At 39.2% G+C, this 27,937-nt stretch overlaps 1 protein-coding gene across 1 annotated transcript; it reads left to right on the plus strand.

Annotated features, from left to right (window-relative positions):
- Window positions 1-98: 98 nt before the first annotated feature.
- On the plus strand, window positions 99-24,877 carry Spaca1 (sperm acrosome associated 1). Its single transcript, XM_021160881.2, has 7 exons — window positions 99-427; window positions 5,826-5,882; window positions 8,169-8,270; window positions 9,255-9,361; window positions 10,772-10,907; window positions 24,017-24,137; window positions 24,648-24,877. Exons 1-7 carry the CDS (start codon window positions 193-195, stop codon window positions 24,802-24,804), a joined length of 915 nt encoding a protein of 304 aa, XP_021016540.1. The 5' UTR covers window positions 99-192; the 3' UTR covers window positions 24,805-24,877.
- Window positions 24,878-27,937: the final 3,060 nt, after the last annotated feature.

The following is a 27,937-nucleotide window of genomic DNA, read 5'->3' on the forward strand; positions in this document are numbered from 1 at the left end:
TTCCTGTTGTCCCCTCCAGCACCCTGGCTGTTGAAGTCTGGGCTTCGAATGGGGTGACGCGCGGTGACGCCTCAATGGTTGCCAGACACGGTGGGGTTCGCAGCGCAGCGCCTTCTGGCCACTGTTCGAAGCAGCCTCTCCTCCAGAGCCGGGGCTGCGACTGTGCGTTGGGCAGCCGTGAGGCCGAGAAGCATGCGCACCAGGGGCGCAGGCTGCCCCGCTGGGCTGCTGGCCATCGGATGGCTGATCCTGGTGGGCCTGCAGGCCTCGCAGGCATCGAATGTCACCTCCAGCGGCGGCGTCCAGGAACCCGGCGTGGCCCGCGAGGGCGAGAGTGAGAGCGAGAGCGAGAGCGAGGAGGAGGCTGAGAACGAAGGCGAAGTGCCTGAGTCCGAAACCACGGGCGAGGCCGAGGCCGAGGAAGAGGGTAGGGCAGTGAGTGACTCCTTGGGCATGGGAGGCCCTGAAGAGGCCAGAAGCCCATCCTTTTGTAGAAAAGAATTACCTGTGCCATCTTCTGTAGAGTTTTCTGGCATTCACATCAGCACCATGTTTACCCACTTTGTGCATCTTAAGGCCTGTAAAAACAAAGTGCTAATGCCGAAGGCTCTGGGAAAATAAGCGCAAATTAGAAATTGCTACAGAAATATTTTAGTTTTTCTTTGAAGAAGGAAACCACATTTTTAAGAAAGGAAGCAACCTCTCACTATGAGGAATCATGTGTGTGTGTGTTTTGTGTTTTTTTACTCTGCAGTCATCTTCCCATAGTAGGTGGGTGGTGGTTCTATTTTTCAAGGTCCAAAATGGTTGACATCCTTGTCCCTACCTGTTCTTGATAGGGGAACTTAGGGAAGTCAGATTCCTTTTTACTGTGACACACACACGTAAATGATATGCTGACAAAATTGTCCCAGTGTTTCCATAATCTTGGTGGAGCCCTCAGCACCCTGACAGCAGGCAGTGCAGTGTTTATTCTTCAAAGGATAGTGGCATCAGAAAACAAAAGGACCCAAATAAAGACATTGTTAGATTATGTGTTAACAAACCCATGTTTGGTTCCATAAACATGGCTTATTCTCCTAGCTCATTAAACAAGAGAACCTTATAAGCAGTTGTACATATTCCTGAGTAACTCTCATGTCAATGGCAATTTGGCAGACTTTTGAAGGAGGATGGTTCCCTACCTGCAACAATGACTCAGCTGACATTGTCTCAATGTCTTTTGTCTTTCTCATCTCTTCTCAATCTGTACATATAGTGTGAGTGATCACAGATAGTGACTCTCAGCATCAGAAAGAAATTGAGGTTGTTGGGGATCCTGCATTGGCAACATTACAGAGATCTTGAAGAACTCCCTGACTTTGAAAACATGAGGAAGAAAGGTCTACAGAAGAGACTGTCCTAAGCATTGCTTCTGTTCTTTGAACAGTTTAGTATTAAACTGATCAAAGGAAAATTCGAGCTGTAAAGTGCTATATAATACTTGAGCCATCCTCTAGGACTGGATGTGTAATCCTTTGCAATCAAATTCAAAAGTTAAATGCACATATTCTTTTCTTCAGTTTCTACATCAGTGGACTTTTGAAAATTCATGCAGCCTCTGAAATTGTAGATATACCGTGTCATGCCTAAGTGCTTTTGGCTGGAGAGTTCAAAACTGGAAGCAGAGGCAATACACATGAACTCTGCAGCTCTTTGGGAAATTTGCATGATCCTTGTAGCCCTGGTGGACCTGTAAAAATTGTCATCATCTACTAGCTAGTATATATTTTTTCTTCCTTTTCTTTCTTTTTACTTTTAAGTTGGCTTCAAGTTGTTTACAAAAGTAAAGGGTAGCAGGAAAAAAAGGGTAGGAAGCTTTCATAAAAATTTCAGTCTTCTAATCCCCCTAATTTTTGCATGTCCTACCTTTAGAGCACTCAAACCTGGGAAAATAATTTGAACGCACCTAAATTCTCAACTGTTATGCATAAAATTGGAATGTATCCATCATGTAAATTCAATACCAGCATCTCTAATAGAGTTTAGTTCATCATTATTGTGGTTCTTTTACACTATTGTCGAAACACAATACTTACAAAAAATATGAAAGGCATGCTTTTCTTTGGAGAAAAATGCCATTTTGCTGCATAGTTGCAAAGCATTTTCATTTTTATATTTGTAAACAATTGGGAGATTAGTCAATGCGCTTTAATCATGTTAACATCATCTATTTTCTTTTGAGTTCCCACATAGAGATGTACTGTCAAATCTTACCAAGTTAATTTAATGTATGAAAATGAAAAAGGAAGTAGAACTGTCCCTTGTGCTTTTAGAAAAGCAAGAGGGTTCAAGTTTTACAGCAGAATATTTTAGGAGAAAACTCTTTCTCTTGGAAGATGTAGCATGTGTCTTCTTCATCTTTAGAAACTCCGTATCTACTTAAGTTAGAGAAAATCCAGGCTATTCATCCAAGATGCTGTGTATCACTGAGGTTCTGATTGTATAACTAACTAGACCTTTACCACTTCTATTGCTGTCTCTCTCTATTATTTAGTCTGTTAATTTCAAAAGGTTTTATCTGTTCATTTTCCCCTTGGCCATGATCAAGCAGGAACAAAAGGTACAGAACAGGGGAAAAAACAACACTTTTCAAACTTTAACTTTGTTCATTTCTGGTGAACTCTACTGACTGTTCCCTAGAAACAGACTACATGGGGGTCTGTCTAGACTACCCCACATTCCTGGAAGATAGTCAGGCAGTGAGGGGGAAAAAGATGGGCAGAGATGTTCACTTCTTAGCTTTGCTTTATTTCATAATTGCTTGTCTCTCTAGGTAATCCCAGTCAGTCTTCAATTTGATCCTTTTGGTTTTTTAAACCTAGTTGGAGATACCTGATGACTAATGATGAAATAACAGTGCTTCCAGATAAAAGGAAGCAGAGTAGGTTAGATCAATTTAGCTTCTCCTTTATGTGCTTTATAAACACTCTGTGTCAATACGCTCTTAGGCTTATTAAAGGGTCCCATAGACATATATAGAAAATTATAAAATGAGTTTCACTCTATAAAAATACAACTGTGGTTGTGCCTGGTGGCACAGGTCTATATACCAACTATTTTAGAGTCTGGGGCAGGAGTATTGTAAATTGAAGGTCAACTTGTCATGCAAAGTGAATTCAAAGCCATCCTATATAACATAATGAAACCTTTCTTAAAAGCAAAATGAGAAGTAGGGGCAAAGCTACAGCTCAGGTTAGAAAACTGACCTAGCGTTGAGACTCCAGGTTCATGCCCAGTAGTGCAATAAAAAGAAAGTAAAAAATATGTCCTTCAGTTGAAGAAAGGATAAGAGCCCTGAGATAGCAACCTTGACAAGCCTCCTCTCCTCAAAGCAACAGTTTGAGGGTTCCGGTTTCACCATGGTGAGTGCCAGCAGTCACATTGTGCAGTAGAGTGCTTACCTGCAGGCTGTGGACCAGGCTCTAGGAGGCTCTAGGAATCCTTGCTACAGTCTTCCTCTTTCTAAACTCACTGCTGAGGTTACTGGTGGTTTTTACTCTTTCTTCTCTCATGACAACTACACATAGGAATTTTGGAAAGTTGAGATTTCAACCTCTAGGACTTTAATTTCATCTGAGGTTTCATTTGGTTAGAGTTGGCTGATCTTCAGCCCTGCCCCTTTCACATGCAAATGTCTCATCAGGCACAGTCTCGGGACCCCAGATTCAGTCTGCATGTTACCCAGGTCCTTTTTACAGGTTATTAATAACATGTTGAGGAAGACACAGGCCTTTGACACATCATTCCTTTTACATTGACACCAACCAATTAACTAGCATCGGTGGCTCTTACTGTTTTCTTATTTGCTACATTGTTATAGCATTCTCCTGAGTTACACTTGTAGGATTTCTAATTTTTAAATGGACACTCAGTACATCAAAAAATATGAAAGTTGAAAGAATCTTTGGATATTGTCTGGCTCCCATCTCCTTGTCTTTTTCTCCCTCTGAGGAAACTCAAATAAGAAGGAACTTTGTATTTTCCCAGAGTAACATAGGTAGTGAATAATAGAGCTGACTGACAGATGGTATTGATGGCTCAGAAGTCATTCTTTTATATAGGATTTTATGCCCAGGGTCCAGTTTTTACCTTATGCCTCAATATGCCAACCAGAAGTTTTCAGGCATTCCAAGTATTAAAATGTCAATTCAAATTGATCATCGTGATAGTTTAAATCATTTAACAAAGTCAATGTTAATTTAATTACACATATCAAATGCCTGCTCTGGATTCACAGTACTGTATTTGATGCTAGCAAATACAGGACAGAGTGAAAAGCCTGTGAAGCTTAATGTTTTACAGTATTGAAAACAGAAAAAATTAGGAATCTGAAATTAATAACTACAAAATGAGTGTGAATTGGGTTTACTATTGTGTCTTCAGTGGATACACAGTCCTAAGCAATTTATGCGTTGCTTTCATAATCTATTCAGTGTTAACTATCAAGTGAGATAGGCTTTGCAGTTTTTTGTTTTGTTTTTGTGTTTGTTTGTTTTTTGAGACAGGGTTTCTCTGTATAGCCCTGGCTGTCCTGGAACTCACTTTGTAGACCAGGCTGGCCTGGAACTCAGAAATTCGCCTGCCTCTGCCTCTCGAGTGCTAGGATTAAAGGTGTGTGCCACCATGCCCGGCGGCTTTGCAGTTTTTACAAAGGGCTAATTGGGTCTGACAGACTTAAATTGCTTCCCTCAAATTCACGCAGCTAATAAGTGGTGGAAGCTGCATTTTGGACTTCCAGTTGGATATGCTTCCTGTGTGATTTATTGCCTGAAGAGCCAGTGCTTTTTAACATTCTCCTTTAGCAGCCTGTTGTATATTTTTTTATGTTGCGATTTGAGTCTTAATTTGTGTTTTTGAAGTCTTGGTTACATCTGTAACTATAGGAACTCATGGTAAACTTAAGAATGATTAGGAAAATGGAAATGTCCTAGCATGGTAGCTCATACCTAGAATCCTAGAGAAGCTGAGACAAGAGGATCACTTTGTTCAAGGCCAGCAGTGCTAGACAACAAGATTCCACCCCAAAACACCACAAAAGGAAAGTAAATGTGATTTAGAACCAAGACAACTGCACTTCTCAAATAATTATATATTCAAATAATTACACATACATACACATACCTATACTATATATTATATATGTGTATATATGTGTGTGTATATATGTGTATATGCGTATATGTATATATGTCCATACACACACACACACATATATATAGATATATCCATACTAAATAAAGCATTGTAGATTGAAATATTAGAAACATCAAAATTTGCCATCCAAACCTGCAAAATGAATGAAATTTATTTGTTTATAATTTTAGTGCATACTTGATGTGAGGACTTATGTGGAGATATAAATTGCTCTGTATTACAATTTATTTTTTTCCTTCTTTATAGAAAATAGAGAAGGAAATGTTTCCTAAGGTCAAAGACTGTTGTGTGTATATTTTGTTACACCTTTGCAGTTGGATTTTAATTAACTGTGTATTAGCTAGTCAAGAAGAAAAGCTTTGTGTTATATATGAGATTCAAAGGCAAATGTAGTTATTTCTAACTTAATGAATGCTCTTAAAGGTTTAGGATTCATTTGATTTACAATGGTGATATCTAAATTTATGCAAGGAGCAACTTTACTTTCCTGGTTTTAATAGAACATTAAAAAAAAAAAATCTGTTGACCACAGGACAGTTACTCGACCCCTTTCTTTACCTCACAAGGAAGGTGCTTCTCACTTCTAAAGTTTTCATGTGACTAAATAATGTTTTTAACTTTATTTTTAGTTCAGAACAGAACAATAGTCAAAGAAGTAGAATTCGGAATGTGCACAGTCACGTGTGGTAAGTAGCACAGACCAAAGGAGCAGTAAATGCTGACTTGAAAGGTTAAATGCCAAGTATTTGTAATTTCTATACTTCTTATACGTTCCTCACGTCTCACTGCTTTCTATGCCTACTATAATTTTACACACAACACTTAAGTATTTGCTTTAAAGGAGGGTGTATTTTAGGTTTGGGGTATTTTTTGCATAGAAACTAGCATCACTAAACTAAAATTCTGCTTCACAGATGTTCAAAGATGGGAGATCTTCAGTGGATCTAGCAGATGCATTCCCACACTATTTTGGCAACCTTGCCAAGAAATAGGCTTCTTTGTAATAGACAATTACAAATACTCTGGTTCTCTAGCTTGCAAGTCATATTTTGGAAAAAGGAGGTGTTATTTTGTGAGATGAGTAATGGTGAAGGAACATGACACTGTCTATTCCATAAATAGAAATTTTAAACAAAATATCATATGTAGGATTGGGATCCAGGCTACATGTGCTATATAGACCACTGGTTCTCAAACAGCTACCCTAAATGTGTTAGAGCAGATTGTTGGGCTGACCGAGTTCCTAACAACCTGGGAGTGTGGATAGGTGTAAGAGTCTGTAGTTTGGATCAGTTCACAGGGAAGCTGCTCGTGCTAATGTTGGAAGTCCTCTGGGTTCTATACCCATCGCCTGGAATCAGCATGATGAGAAGACAGTAGATGATTAACAAATGAAATTGTTTCTCCTCAGAAGAATCTAACTCACAGCCGTGATGAGATTCTAGTCTGTACACATCTACGTCAGACTCCGTTCTAGGTGAAATATTTGATAAAATAATTACCAAAACTGACAGGTTTTTCTTTAATGTGTGTGCTAAAAATATGCATAACATGAAATGTTCTGTTTACCCACTTTCTGGTAAACAACTCAGTGGCCCTAGCGTGTCCACATCAGCACTATCTGCAGAACATTTTCAGTACCCCAGGTTAAACCCCTATTCCCAGCAGGCAGCAGCTTTCCATACACCCCTCCTCCTTGTTCTTGGCAGGCATTTTTTCTAATGCAGTTTAAAACAGAGTTCTGGTCGTAGCCTTGTAGTGATAATTAAAATGACAGTAATTGTTATAAAACAGCCCAAGTTCTCAGTTGTAATTTACCTGTTTTGTTGTTGCTGCTGCTTGAGAATTTTCCACAGCAGAGTGATTTTTACAACTTTAGTAATCTTTCAGCTTTCCCTCTCATGGTCTTGTGGAGTCAGTTCACTTCATTAACCCTCAAAGGGGTGACATCACCAAGGAGCTTGTTAGAAACGTAGGTTTCAGACGTTTTCAAGACTGGGTTCACATGTTTATAAAGCTCTCCGGATGACTTGTATGCATGGACTCATAAATTTGTAAGCCACCTGTCATCTTCAGCCTTTCCTTTCTGTAAACTGAGCTTATGATTAACACCTTGTTAGGGGCTAAAGAGGGGGCTCTAGCAGACCAGAAGATGAAGTTAGACTGCCCAGACTATTGCATTGTTCATTACAGGATGGAACTAGAAACCACTGACTCTAGGATCAGCTAGTAACTGTTTGATTTCTTATTAAAGTGTGTGACAGTTTCATAAGGAGTGTCTTGCTGGTGTGCTTAATAGTTTATCCCATCTATACTTAAGACAGAGACTTTGTCAATACAGCTATTAAAAAGCAGCATGTAAAATATGATTTTGGAATTTTTCTCAGAAGCTTAAACCCCAACTCTGAAAATTTCCATGATCAGATAAATGTTTGTAAACCTATGTATTATTTCAAATGTGATTTTATTGGCTTTAGGAAGCATATTTTATGTACTCTAAAAAGGAAAAAAAAAGGTATCAGCTTAAAACATGCATTTATAAATAAGTTTTGATTTCAAAAATATTGAAATGTAGTATTTTTATATTTTAGTCAATGGAGAATTATGTATGATAGTATTAGAATACTGTAAGCTCCCCAAAACTTCTGTACTAAAGAGGTCCTTTTAACTGTATTGGAATATTTTCAAATGTACATGTGAGCATAGATCCTTTTTCTGATGGAAATAGAATAGCAACTATGCATCTTATGAGACATTCTTGAGGAAATACCATTTTAGGAAATCAGTGGAGCAGGGAGTCTACAGAAATCTATGTGTGTTGTCATCTCAAGCTTGGGGACTTAATTTTTAAAATTAAGAAAACATTCTCAAAACAAAACAAAATTTAACTAAAGAAAGCACAGACCAGAATGGGAGAAAAGAGCCATGGCAGCTACTTTTATGTGAACATTTGCTCATTTCTTTAACTAAAGGTGTTGGTATCAGAGAAGTAATTCTAACCAATGGATGCCCTGGAGGTGAATCCAAGTGTGTTGTTCGTGTGGAAGAATGCCGTGGACCTGTTGATTGTGGCTGTAAGTTGAATCCATATGTGCTGAAGGAGGGTTTGTGCTGGGAAAGTACCTTTAACCTCAACCAGTACTGAGTACAGGGAGACTCATCAGCTGATAAAAAGAAATAATAAAAAATTAAATTCCCCGTGTCTAGACAATCAGAGCTCTAAGTAGCTGCATTTGATTTACAGTTCAGTGATGTATAGACTGTGATATGCTGCTGTTTCACTGGGCCTGGGGTCTGTATTTGAGCCTGCCCTGAAGTGGAACATTTTTGATGCTATGGCCATGACATTTTATCTGTAGATTGGTTAACCTTAAACTTGGAACTTGGAGCTGTTCGTTTCATATCGGGCTTTTCTGACATTTAAACTTGTTTAATGAGGTTTCATAACCCTAAATTAGAAGCCATAGGCAGATCTCCAGGTTCAAAGTAACATATCACTAAGTTGAATGCCTTTTCCTTTGCCACCTTGTCCTGTATCCACATGAGAAGCTCTGGTGTCTGCTCTCCGGCTTCTTTTGGTGATGCCTCTATAATCAGACTCCCAATTACAAGATTCAGTGTCTTCAGCATCCAGTTGGTTTCTGCATCTGAGGATGACATTTTACAGCAGTGTTGCATATGAGAAAGGGTCCTCAGGCAGTGTAAAGTTTTCCTTACATTAAAACTATTTGCCACTGTAGGGACATAGGATTTGAGACCTGGATTCTAACCCGGCTTTTGTTATCTTCTCTGGGATCATCAGTAGATTCCATCATAACTTTGGATCTGTTTATTCAACTGGAAAAATTAGAAAGTTAGATTTTCAGAGCCAGTCTCTCATATTATGTACACACACACAGAGAGATGTGTATTATAGTATGCTCAGTGTCTTGATAGTGTATGTCTCCTGATCCTTGGTTACTGATATAATTAAAATTGTTTACTTAGAAAAAGAGTATGGCCATATAAAGCGGTTCTATGCCCAGTGGTATTGTCGATTTTTTTCTTCTTTTTTTCAGGGGGCAAACCAATTTCTGAAAATCTTGATAGTGCTAGACTATCATGTATTCATATATCTCCTGAAAATCGTTTCAAATATGTATGGAAGCTTCTAAAGCCAGACCAAGTAAGTATTCTGTGTATAAATAATCCCATATTTATAGTGGCTGATAATATTTGGTACCAAGTTCTGATGTTTTAAGAAAGCAATTTGAAAAATGGAGTTAAAAATCATACAACATTATTATACGATTGGAATTTGATTTTTTTGTCAGACTAAAAGTACATATATCTTAAGGTCATCTATAATCATAACTTAAACTCACACATTTTATGATATATTCTGTTTTGGAATCAAGATTCTTATTGGGTTATATAGGTATGGCATGATAAATAATAAATAACATTAATTAAAGGTGTTTTAAATGCCAGATTAACTGAGTGTTAGAGCTCACTTACACAAAATATAACAACTCTATAGACTTAATAATAAATTGTGTTGTTTTACAGAAGAGTAATTATTGTATAGAAAGTGTCTTAGTTTGCTTTTCTGTTGCTGTGATAAAACACTGATCAAAACCAACTTAGGGAGGAAATAGTTACTGAAACTGTCTTAGTCAGGGTTTCTATTTCTGCACAAACATCATGACCAAGAAGCAAGTTAGGGAAGAAAGCATTTATTCATTCAGCTTACACTTCCACATTGCTGTTCAACATCATAGGAAGTCAGGACTGGAACTCAAGCAGGTCAGGAAGCAGGAGCTGATGCAGAAGCCATGGAGGAATGTTCCTTACTGGCTTGCTTCCCCTGGCTTGCTCAGCTTGCTTTCTTATAGAACCCAGAGATGGCACCAACCACAAGGGGTCCTCCCCACTTGATCACTAATTGAGAAAATGCCTTACAGTTGGATCTCATGGAGGCATTTTCTCAACTGAAGCTCCTTTCTCTGAGATAACTCCAGTTTGTGTCAAGTTGACACAAAACCAGACAGTACAGAAGCTTACAGTTCCAAGTAACAGCTCAACACTGAGAGAAATCAACACAGGAGCCTGAGGAAGAACCATGAATACTTTCTCTACATGACTAACTCAGCCCACTTTCTTAACATCCCAAGACCACCTGCCCACAGTGACTCCACACACATTGATCTGGATCCTCTCACATCAGTCATCAATCAAGAAAATGTCCCTAGAGACTTGCCAACAGTTCAGTTAGATAGAGGCATTTTCTCAATTGACAATTTTTCTTGCCAGATGACCCTAGCTTGTGTCCAGCTGACAAACACTAACTAGCACAGAAAGTACTGCCATAGTCAACAGGTTGGAATTTGAAGTCTAGAGAATCTGATTCTAAATCATATATGTATAATTAATTACAGACTAGGATAAGAGCAACTCTCCTTTTGTTAGAGTGCTTCCTTCCCTTGGCAACCTATTGTGTTTGCTAATGATCTAGCAAGTCCTACTTGTCTTTCACTGTCTCGGTTGGCATTTAAGTGAACCCAGTTAAGACCATTCATACTTTCTTCTTTAATAGCAACCTGTTATACTGACAAATGACTCAGCAGTCCTGGAAATAACAAGAGAAGTTCGTCCTCTGGCTTTTGAGTGTGACACCTTGGATAATAATGAAATGATAGCATCTGTTAAATTCACCGTCTATACAACAAATGGTGAGTATCCAGTAGTGTCTTGCTTTGATTATACCCCAAACTTACATCCATGAACATCAAAACTCCCTAAAGGGCTTTTTAAAACACAGGTCTCTAGCGACACCACACTAGAGCTTCTGACTTAGTAGATCAATATGGATCTGGCACATAAATTACAGGAAGCTGTTTTTTTTTAAAAACCCAGTCGTGGAGCTAGAGATGGCTCAGCTAAGGGCACTGACTGCTCTTCCATAGATCCTGAGTACGATTTCCAGTACTCACATGGCAGCTCACAACCGTCTTTAATAGGATACAGTGCTCTCTTCTGGTGTGCAGACCTACATGCAAACAAAGCACTCATATACATCAGTAAATGAATCTTTAAGCAAGAGAGTTCACCATTAAAGAAAATAAAGCCTAGACCTTCAACTTGAAATATAGTAGTGCTTTATTTCTACTATGAAAACGAACATACACAAATGCGTTATCATGTATGGTTTCAGAAGAAAATATAATTAAGACTTAAAAAAAATCAGAGCACTTCTTTTTAGAGTTATCCATTTGAACTCTCTCTCTCTCTCTCTCTCTCTCTCTCTCTCTCTCTCTGTGTGTGTATGTGTGTGTGTGTGTGTGTGTGTGTGTGTGTGTGTGTGTATTGAAATAGGGTTTCTCTCGGTAGCCCTGACTATTCTGGAACTCACCAGACAAGGCTGACTTTGAACTCATCTGCTTGTCTCTGCTTCCTAAGTGCTGGTGTTAAAGGTGTGATGTGCTATCATGGCTGGCTTTAAATTATGTTTTTGATAATGCAGTGTTAAAGTTCTTGCTCTAGCTTTGAACATGACTTTGAGTACTAGAAATTGTTTTTTCCCGTGAAATTTAAATGTTCATTAAGTTTAACCTATGACATCTTCTATTTCCTCTAACTTAGTTTCTCTTAGCCATCTTTAATGTTCTCTTTGTTGGTAAGAGTATTTGGTCACAAGTTCTTATGAGAACTCACTTGTGTTAGAATTCTCTAGAGAGCAGAAATGGTAGCCTCAGTATTAGGGGGATTTATTAGAGTACTTTCCAGACTGTGGTTCAGATAGCCCAACAATGGCAGTGTCCCTGTGGAAGACCGAGAATCCATTAGTTGTTCAGCCCATGAAGCTGGATTCCTCAGCTGATCGTCCAACTAAATTGGAGTCTTAAAGAAATAGGTTCTAATACCAGCAGAGCCATGCCTCAGCATCAGGCTAGATGAAGCTGACAGCAAGAGTGAGGACAAGCAGACAAAAGAGTCCTTCTCCCATGTCATTTTATGTAGCCTGACACCAAGAAAACTCTCTCATAGCTGTGCTCACCTGCTTGGCTTTTAGTTGATTTTGGATGTAGTCAAGATGAGATCCAAATCAGCCATTATATCACTAAATATTCTAGAACTCTTATTCCCAGAGAAGTTTCTTTATGTATACATCTTCTAAAAGGGGTAGGTAACTTTAAGGGAGTATGTGCATTTCCTGAAACTAATTCCAAGTCTAAAAAGTTTTTCTTGCAATCTGGAAACCATCCACAGTGCCCTTTATTGAAATGAAAATCAGCTACAAAGGGTTTTAGAGAGCTATCTCTTCTGAGGCAATGTCAAATACAGAAGTGGATGTTCACAGTCAGCTATAGGATGGAACACAGAGCTCCCAATGGAGGAGCTAGAGAAAGTACCAAGGAGTTGAGGGGTCTGCAACCCTATAGGAGGAACAACAATATATGAACTAACCAGCACCCTCAGAGCTCATGTCTCTAGTTGCATATGTAGCAGAGGATGGCCTAGTTGGGCATCAATGGGAGGAGAGGTCCTTGGTCTTAGGAAGACCATATGCCCCCAGTACAGGGAAATGCCAGGACCAGGAAGCAGGAGTGGGTGGATTGGGGAGCAGGGCTGGGGGAGGGTATAGGGGTCTTTGGAAATAGCACTTGAAATGTAAATGAAGAAAATATCTAATTAAAAATAAAATAAAAAATAAATGTTTACTAGTTAAACTTTCTTTTTTTAATTTTAATTTTCTTTATTAGGTATTTTCCTCATTTACATTTCCAACGCTATCCCAAAAGTCCCCCATAACCTCCCCACCACTCCCCTATACACCCACTACCACTTCTTGGCCCTGGCATTTCCCTGTACTGAGGCATATAAAGTTTGCACAATCAATGGGCCTCTCTTTCCAATGATGGCCGACTAGGCCATCTTCTGATACATATACAGCTAGAGACACGAGCTCCAGGTGGGGTGGGGGGTAGTGGTTAGTTCATAATGTTGTTCTATCTATAGGGTTGCAGATCCCTTTAGCTCCTTGGGTACTTTCTCTAGCTCCTCCATTGGGGGCCCTGTGATCCATCCAATAGCTGACTGTGAGCATCCACTTCTGTGTTTGCTAGGCCCTGGCATAGTCTCACAAGAGACAGCTATATCAGGGTCCTTTCAGCAAAATCTTGCTAGTGTATGCAATGGTGTCAGCGTTTGGAGGCTGATTATGGGATGGACCCCAGATATGGCAGTCTCTAGATGGTCCATCCTATTTGTCTCAGCTCCAAACGTTGTCTCTGTAACTCCTTCCATGGGTGTTTTGTTCCCAATTCTAAGAAGGGGCACAGTATCCACACTTTGGTCTTCGTTCTTCTTGAGTTTAATGTGTTTCACAATTGTATCTTATATCTTGGCTATTCTAAGTTTCTGGGATAATATCCACTTATCAGGGAATACATATCATGTGAGTTCTTTTGTGATAGGGTTACCTCACTCAGGATGATGCCCTCCAGGTCCATCCATTTGCCTAGAAATTTCATAAATTCATTATTTTTAATAGCTGAGTAGTAATTCATTGTGTAAATGTACTACATTTTTTGTATCCATTCCTCTGTTGAGGGGCATCTGGGTTCTTTCCAGCTTCTGGCTATTATAAATAAGGCTGCTATGAACATAGTGGAGCATGTGTCTTTATTACCACTTGGAACATCTGCTGGATATATGCCCAGGAGAGGTATTGCTGGATCCTCCGGTAGTACTATGTCCAGTTTTCTGAAGAACCTCCAGACTGATTTCCAGAGTGGTTGTATAAGCTTGCAATCCCACCAACAATGCAGGAATGTTCCTCTTTCTGCACATCCTCCCCAGCATTTGCTGTCACCTGAATTTTTGATCTTAGCCATTCTGACTGGTGTGAGGTGGAATATCAGGGTTGTTTTGATTTGCATTTCCCTGATGATTAAGGATGCTGAACATTTTTTCAGGTGCTTCTCAGCCATTCGGTATTCCTCAGGTGAGAAGTCTTTGTTTAGCTCTGAGCCCCATTTTTTAATGGGGTTATTTGACTTTCTGGAGTCCACCTTCTTGAGTTCTTTATATATATTGGATATTAGTCCCCTATCTAATTTAGGATAGGTAAAGATCCTTTCCCAATCTGTTGGTGGCCTTTTTGTCTTATTGACGGTGTCTTTTGCCTTGCAGAAGCTTTGCAATTTTATGAGGTCCCATTTGTTGATTCTCGATCTTACAGCACAAGCCATTGCTGTTCTATTCAGGAATTTTACCCCTGTGCCCATATCTTCGAGGATTTTCCCCACTTTCTCCTCTATAAGTTTCAGTGTCTTTGGTTTTATGTGGAGTTCCTTGATCCACTTAGATTTGACCTTAGTACAAGGACATAGGAATGGATCAATTCACATTCTTCTACATGATAACCACCAGTTGTGCCAGCACCATTTGTTGAAAATGCTGTCTTTTTTCCACTGTATGGTTTTAGCTCCCTTGTCAAAGATCAAGTGACCATAGGTGTGTGGGTTCATTTCTGGGTCTTTAATTCTATTCCATTGGTCTACTTGTCTGTTGCTATACCAGTACCATGCAGTTTTTATCACAATTGCTCTGTAGTACAGATTTAGGTCAGGCATGGTGATTCCAACAGAGGTTCTTTAACCTTGAGAAGAGTTTGTCCTATCCTAGGTTTTTTGTTATTCCAGATGAATTTGCAGATTGCTCTTTCTAATTTGTTGAAGAATTGAGTTGGAATTTTGATGGGGATTGCGTTGAATCTGTAGATCGCTTTTGGCAAGATAGCCATTTTTACTATAATGATCCTGCCAACCCATGAGCATGGGAGATCTTTCCATCTTCTGAGATGAGATCTTCTTTAATTTCTTTCTTCAGAGACTTGAAATTCTTTTTTTTTTTAATTTATTTTTTATTAGGTATTTTCCTCATTTACATTTTCAGTGCTATCCCAAAAGTCCCCCATACCCACCCCCCCAATCCCCTACCCACCCACTCCCCCTTTTTGGCCCTGGGGTTCCCCTGTACTGGGCATATAAAGTTTGCAAGTCCAATGGGCCTCTCTTTGCAGTGATGGCCAACTAGCCCATCTTTTGATACATATGCAGCTAGAGACAAGAGCTCCGGGGTACTGGTTAGTTCATATTGTTGTTCCACCTATAGGGTTGCAGTTCCCTTTAGCTCCTTGGGAAATTTCTCTAGCTCCTCCATTGGGTGCCGTGTGATCCATCCAATAGCTGACTGTGATCATCCACTTCTGTGTTTGCTAGGCCCCGGCATAGTCTCACAAGAGACAGCTATATCTGGGTCCTTTCAGCAAAATCTTGCTAGTGTATGCAATGGTGTCAGCGTTTGGAAGCTGATTATGGGATGTATCCCTGCATATGGCAATCACTAGATGGTCCATCCTTTCGTCACAGCTCCAAATGTTGTCTCTGTAACTCCTTCCATGGGTGTTTTTTTCCCATTTCTAAGAAGGGGCAAAGTGTCCACTTTGGTCTTCATTCTTCTTGAATTTCATGCGTTTAGCAAATTGTATCTTATATCTTGGGTATCCTAAGTTTCTGGGCTAATATTCACTTATCAGTGAGTACATATTGTTCGAGTTCCTTTGTGATTGGGTTACCTCACTCAGCATGATGCCCTCCAGGTCCATCCATTTGCCTAGGAATTTCATAAATTCATTTTTTTTAATAGCTGAGTAGTAGTCCATTGTGTAAATGTACCACATTTTCTGTATCCATTCCTCTGTTGAGGGGCATCTGGGTTCTTTCCAGCTTCTGGCTATTATAAATAAGGCTGCTATGAACATAGTGGAGCATGTGTCCTTCTTACCGGTTGGGACATCTTCTGGATATATGCCCAGGAGAGGTATTGCTGGATCCTCCGGTAGTACTATGTTCAATTTTCTGAGGAACCGCCAGACTGATTTCCAGAGTGGTTGTACAAGCTTGCAATCCCACCAACAATGGAGGAGTTTTCCTCTTTCTCCACATCCTCGCCAGCATCTGCTGTCACCTGAATTTTTGATCTTAGCCATTCTGACTGGAGTGAGGTGGAATCTCAGGGTTGTTTTGATTTGCATTTCCCTGATGATTAAGGATGTTGAACATTTTTTCAGGTGCTTCTCAGCCATTCGGTATTCCTCAGGTGAGAATTCTTTGTTCAGCTCTGAGCCCCATTTTTTAATGGGGTTATTTGATTTTCTGGAGTTCACCTTCTTAAGTTCTTTATATATATTGGATATTAGTCCCCTATCCTATTTGGGATAGGTAAAGATCCTTTCCCAATCTGTTGGTGGTCTTTTTGTCTTATTGACGGTGTCTTTTGCCTTGCAGAAGCTTTGCAATTTTATGAGGTCCCATTTGTTGATTCTCGATCTTACAGCACAAGCCATTGCTGTTCTATTCAGGAATTTTTCCCCTGTGCCCATATCTTCAAGGCTTTTCCCTACTTTATCCTCTATAAGTTTCAGTGTCTCTGGTTTTATGTGGAGTTCCTTAATCCACTTAGATTTGACCTTAGTACAAGGAGATAGAAATGGATCAATTCGCATTTTTCTACATGATAACCGCCAGTTGTGCCAGCACCATTTGTTGAAAATGCTGTCTTTTTTCCACTCGATGGTTTTAGCTCCCTTGTCAAAGATCAAGTGACCAGAGGTGTGTGGGTTCATCTCTGGGTCTTCCATTTTGTTCCACTGCTCTACTTGTCTGTCACTATAACAATACCATGCAGTTTTTAATCACAATTGCTCTGTAGTACAGCTTTAGGTCAGGCAGGGTGATTCCAACAGAGGTTCTTTTATCCTTGAGAAGAGTTTTTGCTATCCTAGGTTTTTTGTTATTCCAGATGAATCTGCTGATTGCCCTTTCTAATTCGTTGAAGAATTGAGTTGGAATTTTGATGGGGATTCCATTGAATCTGTAGATTGCTTTTGGCAAGATAGCCATTTTTACAATGTTGATCCTGCCAATCCATGAGCATGGGAGATCTTCCATCTTCTGAGATCTTCTTTAATTTCTTTCTTCAGAGACTTGAAGTTCTTATCATACAGATCTTTCACTTCCTTAGTTAGAGTCACGCCAAGGTTTTTTATGTTATTTGTGACAACTAGGGTGTTGTTTCCCTAATTTCTTTCTCAGCCTGTTTTTTCTTTGTGTAGAGAAAGGCCATTGACTTTTTGAGTTAATTTTATATCCAGCTACTTCACCGAAGCTGTTTATCAGGTTTAGGAGTTCTCTGGTGGAAATTTTATTGTCACTTATATATACTATCATATCATCTGCAAAAAGTCATTTTTTGACTTCTTGCTTTCCAATTTGTATCCACTTGATCTCCTTTTGTTGCCTAATTGCTCTGGCTTGGACTTCACATGCAAAGTTGAATAGGTAGGGAGAGAGTGGGCAGCCTTGTCTTGTCCCTTACTTTAGTGGGATTGCTTCCAGCTTCTCACCATTTACTTTGATGTTGGCTACTGGTTTGCTGTAGATTGCTTTTATTATGTTTAGCTATGGCCCTTGAATTCCTGATCTTTCCAAGACTTTTATCATGGATGGGTGTTGGATTTTGACAAATCCTTTCTCAGCATCTAAGGAGATGATCATGTGGTTTTTGTCTTTGAGTGTGTTTATATAATGGAGTACGTTGATGGATTTCCGTATATTAAACCATCCCCGGAATAAAACCTACTTGGTCAGGATAGATGATTGTTTTGATGTGTTTTTGGATTCCGTTAGCGAGAATTTTATTGAGTATTTTTGCATCGGTATTCATAAGGGAAATTGGTCTGAAGTTCTCTTTCTTTGTTGGATATTTCTGTGGTTTAGATATCAGAGTATTTGTGGCTTCATAGAATGAATTGGCTAGAGTACCTTTTGCTTCCATTTTGTGGAATAGTTTGTACAGAAATGAAATTAGATCTTCTTTGAATGTCTGATAGAACTCTGCACTAAACCCATCTGGTCCTGGGCTTTTTTTTTTTTTTTTTTTGGTTGGGAAACTATTAATGACTGCTTCTATTTCTTTAGGGGATATGGGACTGTTTAGATCATTAACCTCATCTTGATTTAACTTTGGTACCTGGTATCTGTCTAGAAACTTGTCCATTTCATCCAGGTTCTCCAGTTTTGTTGAGTATAGCCTTTTGTAGAAGGATCTGATGGTGTTTTGGATTTCTTCAGGATCTGTTGTTATGTCTCCCTTTTCATTTTTGATTTTGTTTATTAGGATGCTGTCCCTGTGCCCTCTAGTGAGTCTGTGTAAGGGTTTATCTATTTGTTGATTTTCTCAAAGAACCAGCTCCTCATTTGGTTGATTCTTTGAATAGTTCTTCTTGTTTCCACTTGGTTGATTTCACCCCTGAGTTTGATTATTTCCTGCCATCTACTCCTCTTGGGTGAATTTGCTTCCTTTTGTTCTAGAGCTTTTAGGTGTGTTGTCAAGCTGCTAATGTGTGCTCTCTCTAATTTCTTTTTGGAGGCACTCAGAGCTATGAGTTTTCCTCTTAGAAATACTTTCATTGTGTCCCATAAGTTTGGGTATGTTGTGGCTTCATTTTCATTGAACTCTAAAAAGTTCTTAATTTCTTTCTTTATTCCTTCCTTGACCAAGGTATCATTGAGAAGAGTGTTGTTCAGTTTCCAGGTGAATATTGGCTTTCTATTATTTATGTTGTTATTGAAGATCAGCCTTAGTCCATGGTGATCTGATAGGATGCATGGGACAATTCCAATATTTTTGTATCTGTTGAGTCCTGTTTTGTGACCAATTATATGGTCAGTTTTGGAGAAGGTCACATGAGGTACTGAGAAGAAGGTTTTGTTTTAGGATAAATTGTTCTGTAGATATCTGTTAAATCCATTTGTTTCATAACTTCTGTTAGTTTCACTGTGTCTCTGTTTAGTTTCTGTTTCTACGATCTGTCCATTAATGAAAGGGTGTGTTGAAGTCTCCTACTATTATTGTGTGAGGTGAAATGTGTGCTTTGAGCTTTACTAAACTTTAATGAATGTGGCTGCCCTTGCATTTGGAGCGTAGATATTCAGAATTGAGAGTTCTTCTTGGAGGATTTTACCTTTGATGAGTATGAAGTGCCCCTCCTTGTCTTTTTTGATAACTTTGGGTTGGAGGTTGATTTTATTAGGTATCAGAATGGCTACTCCAGCTTGTTTCTTCAGACCGTTTGCTTGGAAAATTGTTTTCCAGCCTTTCATTCTGAGGTAGTATCTGTCTTTTTCCCTGAGATGGGTTTCCTGTAAGCAGCAAAATGTTGGGTCCTGTTTGTGTAGCCAGTCTATTAGTCTATGTCTTTTTATTGGGGAACTGAATCCATTGATATTAAGAGATATTAAGGAAAAGTAATTGTTGCTTCCTATTATTTTTGTTGTTAGAGTTGGCATTCTGTTCTTGTGGCTGTCTACTTTTTGGTTGGTGAAGGATTACTTTCTTGCTTTTTCTAGGGTGTGGTTTATGTCCTTGTATTTTTTTTTTCTGTTATTATCCTTTGAAGGGCTGGATTCATGGAAAGATAATGTGTGAATTTGGTTTGTTGTGGAATACTTTGGTTTCTCCATCTATGGTAATTGAGAGTTTGGCTGGGTATAGTAGCCTGCGCTGGCATTTGTGTTCTCTCAGTGTCTGTATAACATCTGTCCAGGATCTTCTGGCTTTCATAGTCTCTGGTGAGAAGTCTGGTGTAATTCTAATAGGTCTGCCTTTATATGTTACTTGACCTTTTTCCCTTACTGCTTTTAATATTCTGTCTTTATTTAGTGCATTTGTTGCTCTGATTATTATGTGTTGGGAGGAATTTCTTTTCTGGTCCAGTCTCTTTGGAGTTCTGTAGGCTTCTTTTATGTTCATGGGCATCTCTTTCTTTAGGTTTGGGAAGTTTTCTTCTATAATTTTGTTGAAGATATTTGCTGGCCTTTTAAGTTGAAAAATCTTCATTCTCATCTACTCCTATTATCCATAGGTTTGGTCTTCTCATTGTGTCCTGGATTTCCTGGATGTTTTGAGTTAGGTTCTTTTTGCATTTTGCATTTTCTTTGATTGTTGTGCCGATGTTCTCTATGGAATCTTATGCACCTGAGATTCTCTCTTCCATCTCTTGTATTCTGTTGCTGATGTTCACATCTGTGGTTCCAGATTTCTTTCCTAGGGTTTCTATCTCCAGCATTGTCTCACTTTGGGTTTTCTTTATTGTGTCTACTTCCCTTTTTAGGTCTAGTATGGTTTTTTTCATTTCCATCACCTGTTTGAATGTGTTTTCCTGTTTTTCTTTAAGGACTTCTACCTGTTTGGTTGTGTTTTCCTGTTTTTCTTTAAGGACTTGTAACTCTTTAGCAGTGTTCTCCTGTATTTCTTTAAGTGAGTTACTAAAGTCCTTCTTGATGTCCTCTACCATCATCATGAGATATGCTTTTAAATCCAGGTCTAGCTTTTCGGGTGTGTTGGGGTGCGCAGAACTGGGTGAGTTGGGAGTGCTGCGTTCTGATGATGGTGAGTGGTCTTGGTTTCTGTTAGTAAGATTCTTATGTTTGCCTTTTGCCATCTGGTAATCTCTGGAGTTAGTTCTTATAGTTTTCTCTGGTTAGAGCTTGTTCCTCCGGTGATTATGTTAGTCTCCATCAGCAAGACCTTCGAGACTAACTCTCTCCTGAGTTTCAGTGGTCAGAGCACTCTCTGGAGGCAAGCTCTTCTCTTGCAGGAAATGTGCCCAGATATCTGGCGTTCGAACTTGCCTCCTGACAGAAGTTGTGTTCCACTCACCAGAAGTCCTAAGATCGCTTGGAGAGTCCTCTGGGGACCTTGGGGGTGTCCGCCGACTCTGAGCCCACGGTGACCCAGTGCTGGTGCCGACTGGAAGGGACTTGTGATCCTGGTCAGGCCTTGTTTTCTGCTTCCCTAATTAATGCTGTCTCAGGTCCCACTCGATTTGATTGGAACAGAAGTTGTGTTCCACTCACCAGAGGTCCTAAGATCCTGTGGAGTGTCCTCTCGGGACCTTGGGGGTGTCTGCCAACTCCGCACCCCTAGTTAAACTTTCTTGATGTGTTTTAGTTTGCAACTTGCAAACATTTATGAGGTAAAAGATAACAACCATTATGTTGAGACATCATCAATGAGATAATTTCAGTAGCAAGTACCTACTAAGAAAAGCACAAGAAGATGAGAAAAACTGGAGGACCAGCAAACTTTATAAACATTCTCAATTTGCCATAGCTTATGATGCTGTTGGTTTCTGTGCTATCTGTGGACTTGATCCGCACTGCCTGATCCCTAATAGGAACATTTAAGTATTAGCATTTTTCACATTTAGGAACATTATCTGCTGGTGTGTAAGCTAAGAGAGCACAGACTCCAAATTCTTGTCCTTTATTGAGACAATGTTGACTTATTTTTTTCTTGGAGCATCTCAGAGATGGTGAAGTACCTCTGCCACTTAGTGGCACTTAGTGCCACTTAGTTTAAGTGTGCCACTGCACACTTAAACAACAAAATGTCAGAATATTTAAGTAACTATGACAGTTGACACACCCAGACCCCTGACATTTTGCTTGTTTATATATCAAATAAACACTTTTGTTACAAATAATTGACACTCTACAGTATTGGAATGAATCAAATATAAAATAGGACTATTAGAATAGATATAGCTAATGAAAAATTCTGCCAGACGTAATGGTGCATGCCCTTTAATCTCAGCATTGAGAGGCAGAGGCAAGCAGATCTCTCTGAGTTCAAGGCCAACTTATAGTAAGTTCTGGGACAGCAAGGGCAACAGAGAGAAACCATGTTCCAGAGAGAGGGGGAGAGAGAGGAGGGGGAGAGGGAGGAAGGGAGGGAGGGAGGGAGGGAGGGAGAGAGAGAGAGAGAGAGAGAGAGAGAGAGAGAGAGAGAGAGAGAGAGAGAGAGAGAGAGAGAAGAGTCAGAGAGAGAGAGAGACAGAGACAGAGGGAGGCAGAGAAGTGGTGGAGAGGAAAAAGAAAATTTCCCTTTCCCATTTGTTTCTTTCTCCTTCCTTTATCATGTTTCCACTCACAATGACTGTTTTCCATAATTAGGCATTGTTTGAAGATTTAATTGTATGCCCCTAAGATATGTTGATCTCCTAACTTCTCAGTACTTAGATTGTAAATATACAAAGAGGTCTGTGAAGATGAAACTGTGACTGGTGTCCTAAAAAAGAGACCTTTGGAAAGGGGAGGGAGAACCAGAAGAAGAAAGAGAGGGAGAGTTAAGCAAAGGGAAGGGCAGTAAAGGAAGAAGGAAGAGAAATGAGAGAGGCAGTGGGGGTGGGGACAGGCACTTGAAAACAGATCCAGCTCAGCTACCAAAACTGAGAAGATAGCCCCAGACTCACTAGGCCCCACAATTCATTTTTAAATTATTTATAGCATCCAGAATATGAAATAAGTTTGTGCTGTTAAGTTACCCAATTTATGGTACTTTGTTTTGGTAATGATAAGCTGTGTTTATTTAAAACATTAAGCATTGAAATTCAAGTCATTTTTCATTATTTTAATTGCATTAAAATTTTCTTAGAAAATTTTAAGAGGAAATTCAGCTTTCTTAAGAAACTTAGATATGCAGGTGGTTTGTGTGGTCCTTGCAAGATGACTTCTCTTCAGGAATAAACATCTCTATACCCCTTACTCTCCATCCTCTCTCAGCTGATGTTGAGTGCTAGTGAGTGAAATCTAATGAATTTTGCATTTTCCTTCAGAACCTACTCCTAAATATTATCTCTGTTTTAAAATCTTCCACTTCGACAAATCTGAAATCCTTGATTGTTTTTCAATCTGACATTATTGGAAGAGAGATATAAATGCACCTTTGTGATTGTGCATAGGACTCGTTAAAGGGGGGGTCAATAAATTGCATTTGCACTATATGATTAATGACAAAAACAGGTTATAACCCACAGCATTAAGAGGATAGGAACAAACCAGGCGATTGCCACGCAGAGATCCTCACATAGCGGTACATAGTAAAATTAAAATGGTAAAATAGTCAAATCATAGTTTATACAAATAATCAGACCTCTTTGGTCTCTGGTTTACTTACCTGTCTGTATAACACAGTATTTATTCATATGCCCCTTTCAAAAATAATGGATTATTTTTGTGTGTTTTAGAATTTGGGGAACAAAAGAACCTTTGGGAAGCTATCAATTTCACAAACTGTATCACTGATATATACTGCCCCTTCACCAGCCTATGGAATAGCGATGCTGGCACACATCTGCAAACTGGCTCTGCCCCCTCAACAGCCTGACAACAGAAAGAGAACATCTGACTTATGAGTGTGTGTGAGAACAATGAGTGTCAACCCCAAGCTTATATGTTAAAAACCAGGGGTAAATTGGAATCCTAGGCATAAAATTTAGGTCAATGATGTTTTAAGGAGGAAATGGAAGAACGTCTGCATGACTTAGTAATAGGCTTCTTAGGTTTCTTAGACCTGCCTTAGAACAATCACCATAAAAAGTAACATTGACTAAATCATACTGAATCAAAATTTAAAACTTTGGCTTACCGAAATAATTCACTTGATAAATGACTAGACAGGCTGAAATCCCCCCCCCCCAAAAAAAAAATCCAAGAAATACAGCCAGGATAGTCAGTTTGAGAAAGTTCTCTTCCCAGTTTGTTAGCAAACTAAGTATATCCCTATCCTATTGCCAGCAATTACTCTTCTATTTATCTCAGAAAGTGAGATTATATCCACAAAATTACTTTAAAGGAACAGCCCATTTAGGTATTAGTCATTCCCACTTGTTTCTGGTGGCATCCATCACTGCATGTTTCTCTACTTTTAGAACTGCAGATGAGAAGATCCAGCAGACCAGACACTGATGCAGTCTTAGTTTTCGTGCTGACCATAGGAGTCATTATCTGCATATTTGTGATCTTCGTATTGATTTTCATCATCATAAATTGGTAGGTAAAAGGCTGGGATGCGCTGTCGCCTTTGATTGACATCTTCCTCAATCCCCATGCATTTGCAGTGAAGCTCAGACCATTGCCCCACAGGGTCTCCTGTATGCATCCTGATGCTGTCCTTTCAGGCTACCCCATCTTGTATATGGATGCTTTTAAAAACAACATCATGATTTCTTTCCAGGCATGGGAGAGCTTTCAGATAAGCAGTTTATAATTTTACAAAGCAGCTGTTTAAAAAAAAAATAGAAAAACGTGACTACCTTTGCTGCTCTCACTACCTTAAAACTTGGTCATTGTAACCTCCCAATTCCCTTAAAGACAAACCCTGACTCTATGTGTGTTATACCTGACAAATCTGAGGCTTCATCAGTGATGGTGCAGCTGGTCTATTCTAAGTGGAATTAAAATTTTGAGTAAAAGGCACTTTTATAGAATGAAAATATAAACCCGAACTTCATTTAGTTTAGTTTTTATTGTTTCAATGTCCCTATGTTTTTATCCCACCAGGGCGGCAGTGAAATCCTTCTGGGGGTCAAAAACTTCCGCAACTGAGATCCAGTCTGAGCTGAGCTCTATGAGGTATAAAGATTCGACGTCTCTCGACCAGTCACCGACAGATATACCTGTCCATGAAGATGATGCTTTAAGTGAATGGAATGAATGATGGATGGATGACGTATGAGAAACCAGAGACCATTAGAGCATATCAGATTCATTATTATCAAAATAAAATATATATTGGAAATTTTTCAATGATCTTGAATTGACTCTGCCTCAGTGGTGGCAATGCAGTGTGGGGACAGCTGTACTCAGTCCAGCTCCGTGCTACAATTGTCATATTCCCTTTTAATAATTCTTGGTATTTACTGTTTCAGATAATGTCTTAGGGACACATATATAAATGTATATACAAGTAGTTTTTTTTATCTCTTTGCTCACTTGTGAGGTCGTTTACCTTTTCTCTCCTAAATAAGAAAAATATAATACAGAAGTTGCCTTGGATAGTAAGCTTTCTTCCACTAGGGAGAACTAGGTTGGACCACTTAGGTAATTATACTTTATAATCTGCAGGGCATGTAACATATAAAACATCATTTGTAAAACAGGAGGCAGTGAGCATAATCAATAGTTGGTGACTGTGTGCCAAGCACTGCTCAAAGCAGTTTATATACATTAGATAACTGAATAGTATTTGTGTAAAAGAAATACAGATAAAGGATTAGACAAGCATTTGGAGGTAGCTGGAGAAGGGCATGAGTTTGATAGAAACTGTGAGTTAGGGACTCATTGTGACCATGAGTGACCATTGGACCACTGGACTCATGAGTGACCATTGACAAGTGCCCCATTGAGCTTAGTATGATGCGGGTGATAATAAAACACCATCATTTTTTGTTGAACCTCTCTGCAACACAGTTCAGCCAGCCAGCAGACAGAATGGGAAAGCATTAAGAATTATACTCAGCAGGCTTTTCTAGCAATCTTTTTAAAAATACATTTAGTTCATTTTGTTTAGATGGATTTGGTGGCAAGTTCATTGCTGTTATTTTAGGATTTTTGTTATATACTAGGAAGAAGTCATTATAAGTGGGTATTTATGGTGTACCTTGCTCTAACAAACAGAACAAATATAAAGTTAACCTATTTTATTTCTGTTACACAGCAGTTTTATCTGAAAGAAGTAAGGATCAACTGGTTAGAAAATTATTTTTATCTGTTGTGGGAATTCCATTGGAGACCTCAAGTGAAAAAAGATTGTTTACAACATAATCTTTTAAAAGAAAATTGTATAACACCTGCCTCAGACAGATCTTAAACACTCAGCCTTCCAGTTCTATTTCTGACTTATATGATCATACACTTTTTAATAAAGAGTCTAAAAACTACTACTCTTGAGTAGTAATTATGTTAATCCTTTTTATTAAAGTCAGAATGGCAGTAGGTCTCATGTACCTGTCAGTGGACTCTCAAGTTTCATTATGGAACAAGGCTAGTGCTAAGTGTTGCTCATGGGCCACATCTGACTGCCTACTTTCCAATGGGCATTTGCTAGGACAGTACTCACTTACTTTTTTTCGTTGAATAGGGCAGTGTGCCTAGTTATGACCAGTAAGTCATCAGCCCAAATTCCAAATTTCTGGGTCATCCTGAGACTGGAACACTGACCTGGGAAAATATTCAGAACTCTGCTGGCATGGGTTACATTGAGAGAGGACTATGTGATACACAGTCTTTAATCAGCCAACAGTAGATACCATACATTATACCTCACTATTCTAAATCAACAAGTTTTACACGTTATTTGATACAGTAGTTAATACTAAAACTATTCTAATTGACATGTGTCTTCTTTAAAATGAGTTGAGGAACCTTCTTTACTAAGGACTTAACAAGCTCTCCAGTGAGGGCATTGGTGAACTATTTCTCCAGTAATGGAACAAAACGAAACCCATGAACATATGTAGACAGTACTGTGCACTTTCAAAGCTGTCCTGATTGTCCTGCATGGGAGGAGCCAGGGATCAGTGAGTGAGTCATTCATAATGTATCACACACAGCCAGTCAGCAGTGGGCATTGACAACGGTAGCACTTCACATACATCTTCAGTATTTAGGCTTCCTCCTGTGTTTTGGATGAAAAATGTCCCCAATAGGTTCATGGTGGAAGCAGTGTTTGGAGAGGTTGGGCTGTCAGGGTATGTAGACTTGTCCTACTTCCTCCTTGATGTACTATGAAGCTGAGATGTGATCAGCCAGCCAACTTCCTGCTCCAAGCTCCTGATACAATGCCTCCCCCACCATTGTGGACTAACCCTCTGGAGCCGAAAGCCCAAATAAACCCTTTCTTAGCCTGTTTGTGATCAGGGTGTTTTATCACAATATAAAAGTAAATCCAATGGGTTTTCTTGAGATCACCCTACTCCTGTTACTACTTTTAATAGGAGTTGATACTGTCACCTTATAGTAAGCTAATGCATGGATTGCAACGATGTAGTGATTAAGTCCAGGTCACCAATCATGCACTGGTGTTTCTTAAGGAAAGAAATAAAAGAGCTTCCCCTTGGAGTTCTGTAACCAAGAATGAGCCCAGACTGGAATTTTCTACTTCCTGCTCCCTGTGTCTGCCATGCTCTGACTGTTGCATGTCTCTAAATGTCTGTTGCATGTGCCTGAAGGCAGTCCTGTGAATGTTTGTCCCTATTTCTCTGTGTGTCTATCCCTGTGAATGTCTGTCTGTTAGGTTAGCTGTTTGTCTTAAAATGTGAGTCGTGCTTATATGTGCAAGTGGTTTGAACAGAGTAGGAAATATCCCACAGAGGAAGGAATGGAATATTTAAGGAATCCTGAAAAATTTTGTGAAGCAATAGTAGGTGAAGACTCATTTAAAAATCTTCATGAAGTCACTTTTACCTTGGTTAAAAGACAGAGGGGGGGGCCTAGACAGAGGAAAGAGTGGGTCTGAATACTTTTGAGTCAGGAAGATACATACTGTGTCTGGAGAGAGGCTAATAGGGGCCAGAATACAGAAAGGAGAACAGGTTAGTGGAAGATGTGACAGAGGCATGTGCAATCACACATGTATGTGACATTCATTATATATACATATTGAAAACATTGTGTGTAATACAAAATTATATATTTCAATGCCTAAGAATACATGTCAAGGATTAAATCTCCAGAATACCTGCTATTCCACAATTAGCAATGCCATTTTGGAATTTATTTCTATTGGTCTTTTAGCAAATTGCTGATCCTTACCTCAATATGGTAGTATATGCCTTGACCTAATCTGGGTT

This window comes from Mus caroli, unplaced genomic scaffold, assembly GCF_978045245.1.
Source record: "Mus caroli unplaced genomic scaffold, Mus_caroli_1 scaffold_6, whole genome shotgun sequence".
NCBI lineage: Eukaryota > Metazoa > Chordata > Mammalia > Rodentia > Muridae > Mus > Mus caroli.

Coding starts and splice junctions, on each gene's coding strand:
- Spaca1 (XM_021160881.2), top strand. CDS start 193: ATGCGCACCAGGGGCGCAGGCTGCCCCGCTGGGCTGCTGGCCATCGGA. Junction 5,883..8,168: donor AATGTGCACAGTCACGTGTG/GTAAGTAGCACA, acceptor CTTTAACTAAAG/GTGTTGGTATCAGAGAAGTA. Junction 24,138..24,647: donor ATTTTCATCATCATAAATTG/GTAGGTAAAAGG, acceptor TTATCCCACCAG/GGCGGCAGTGAAATCCTTCT.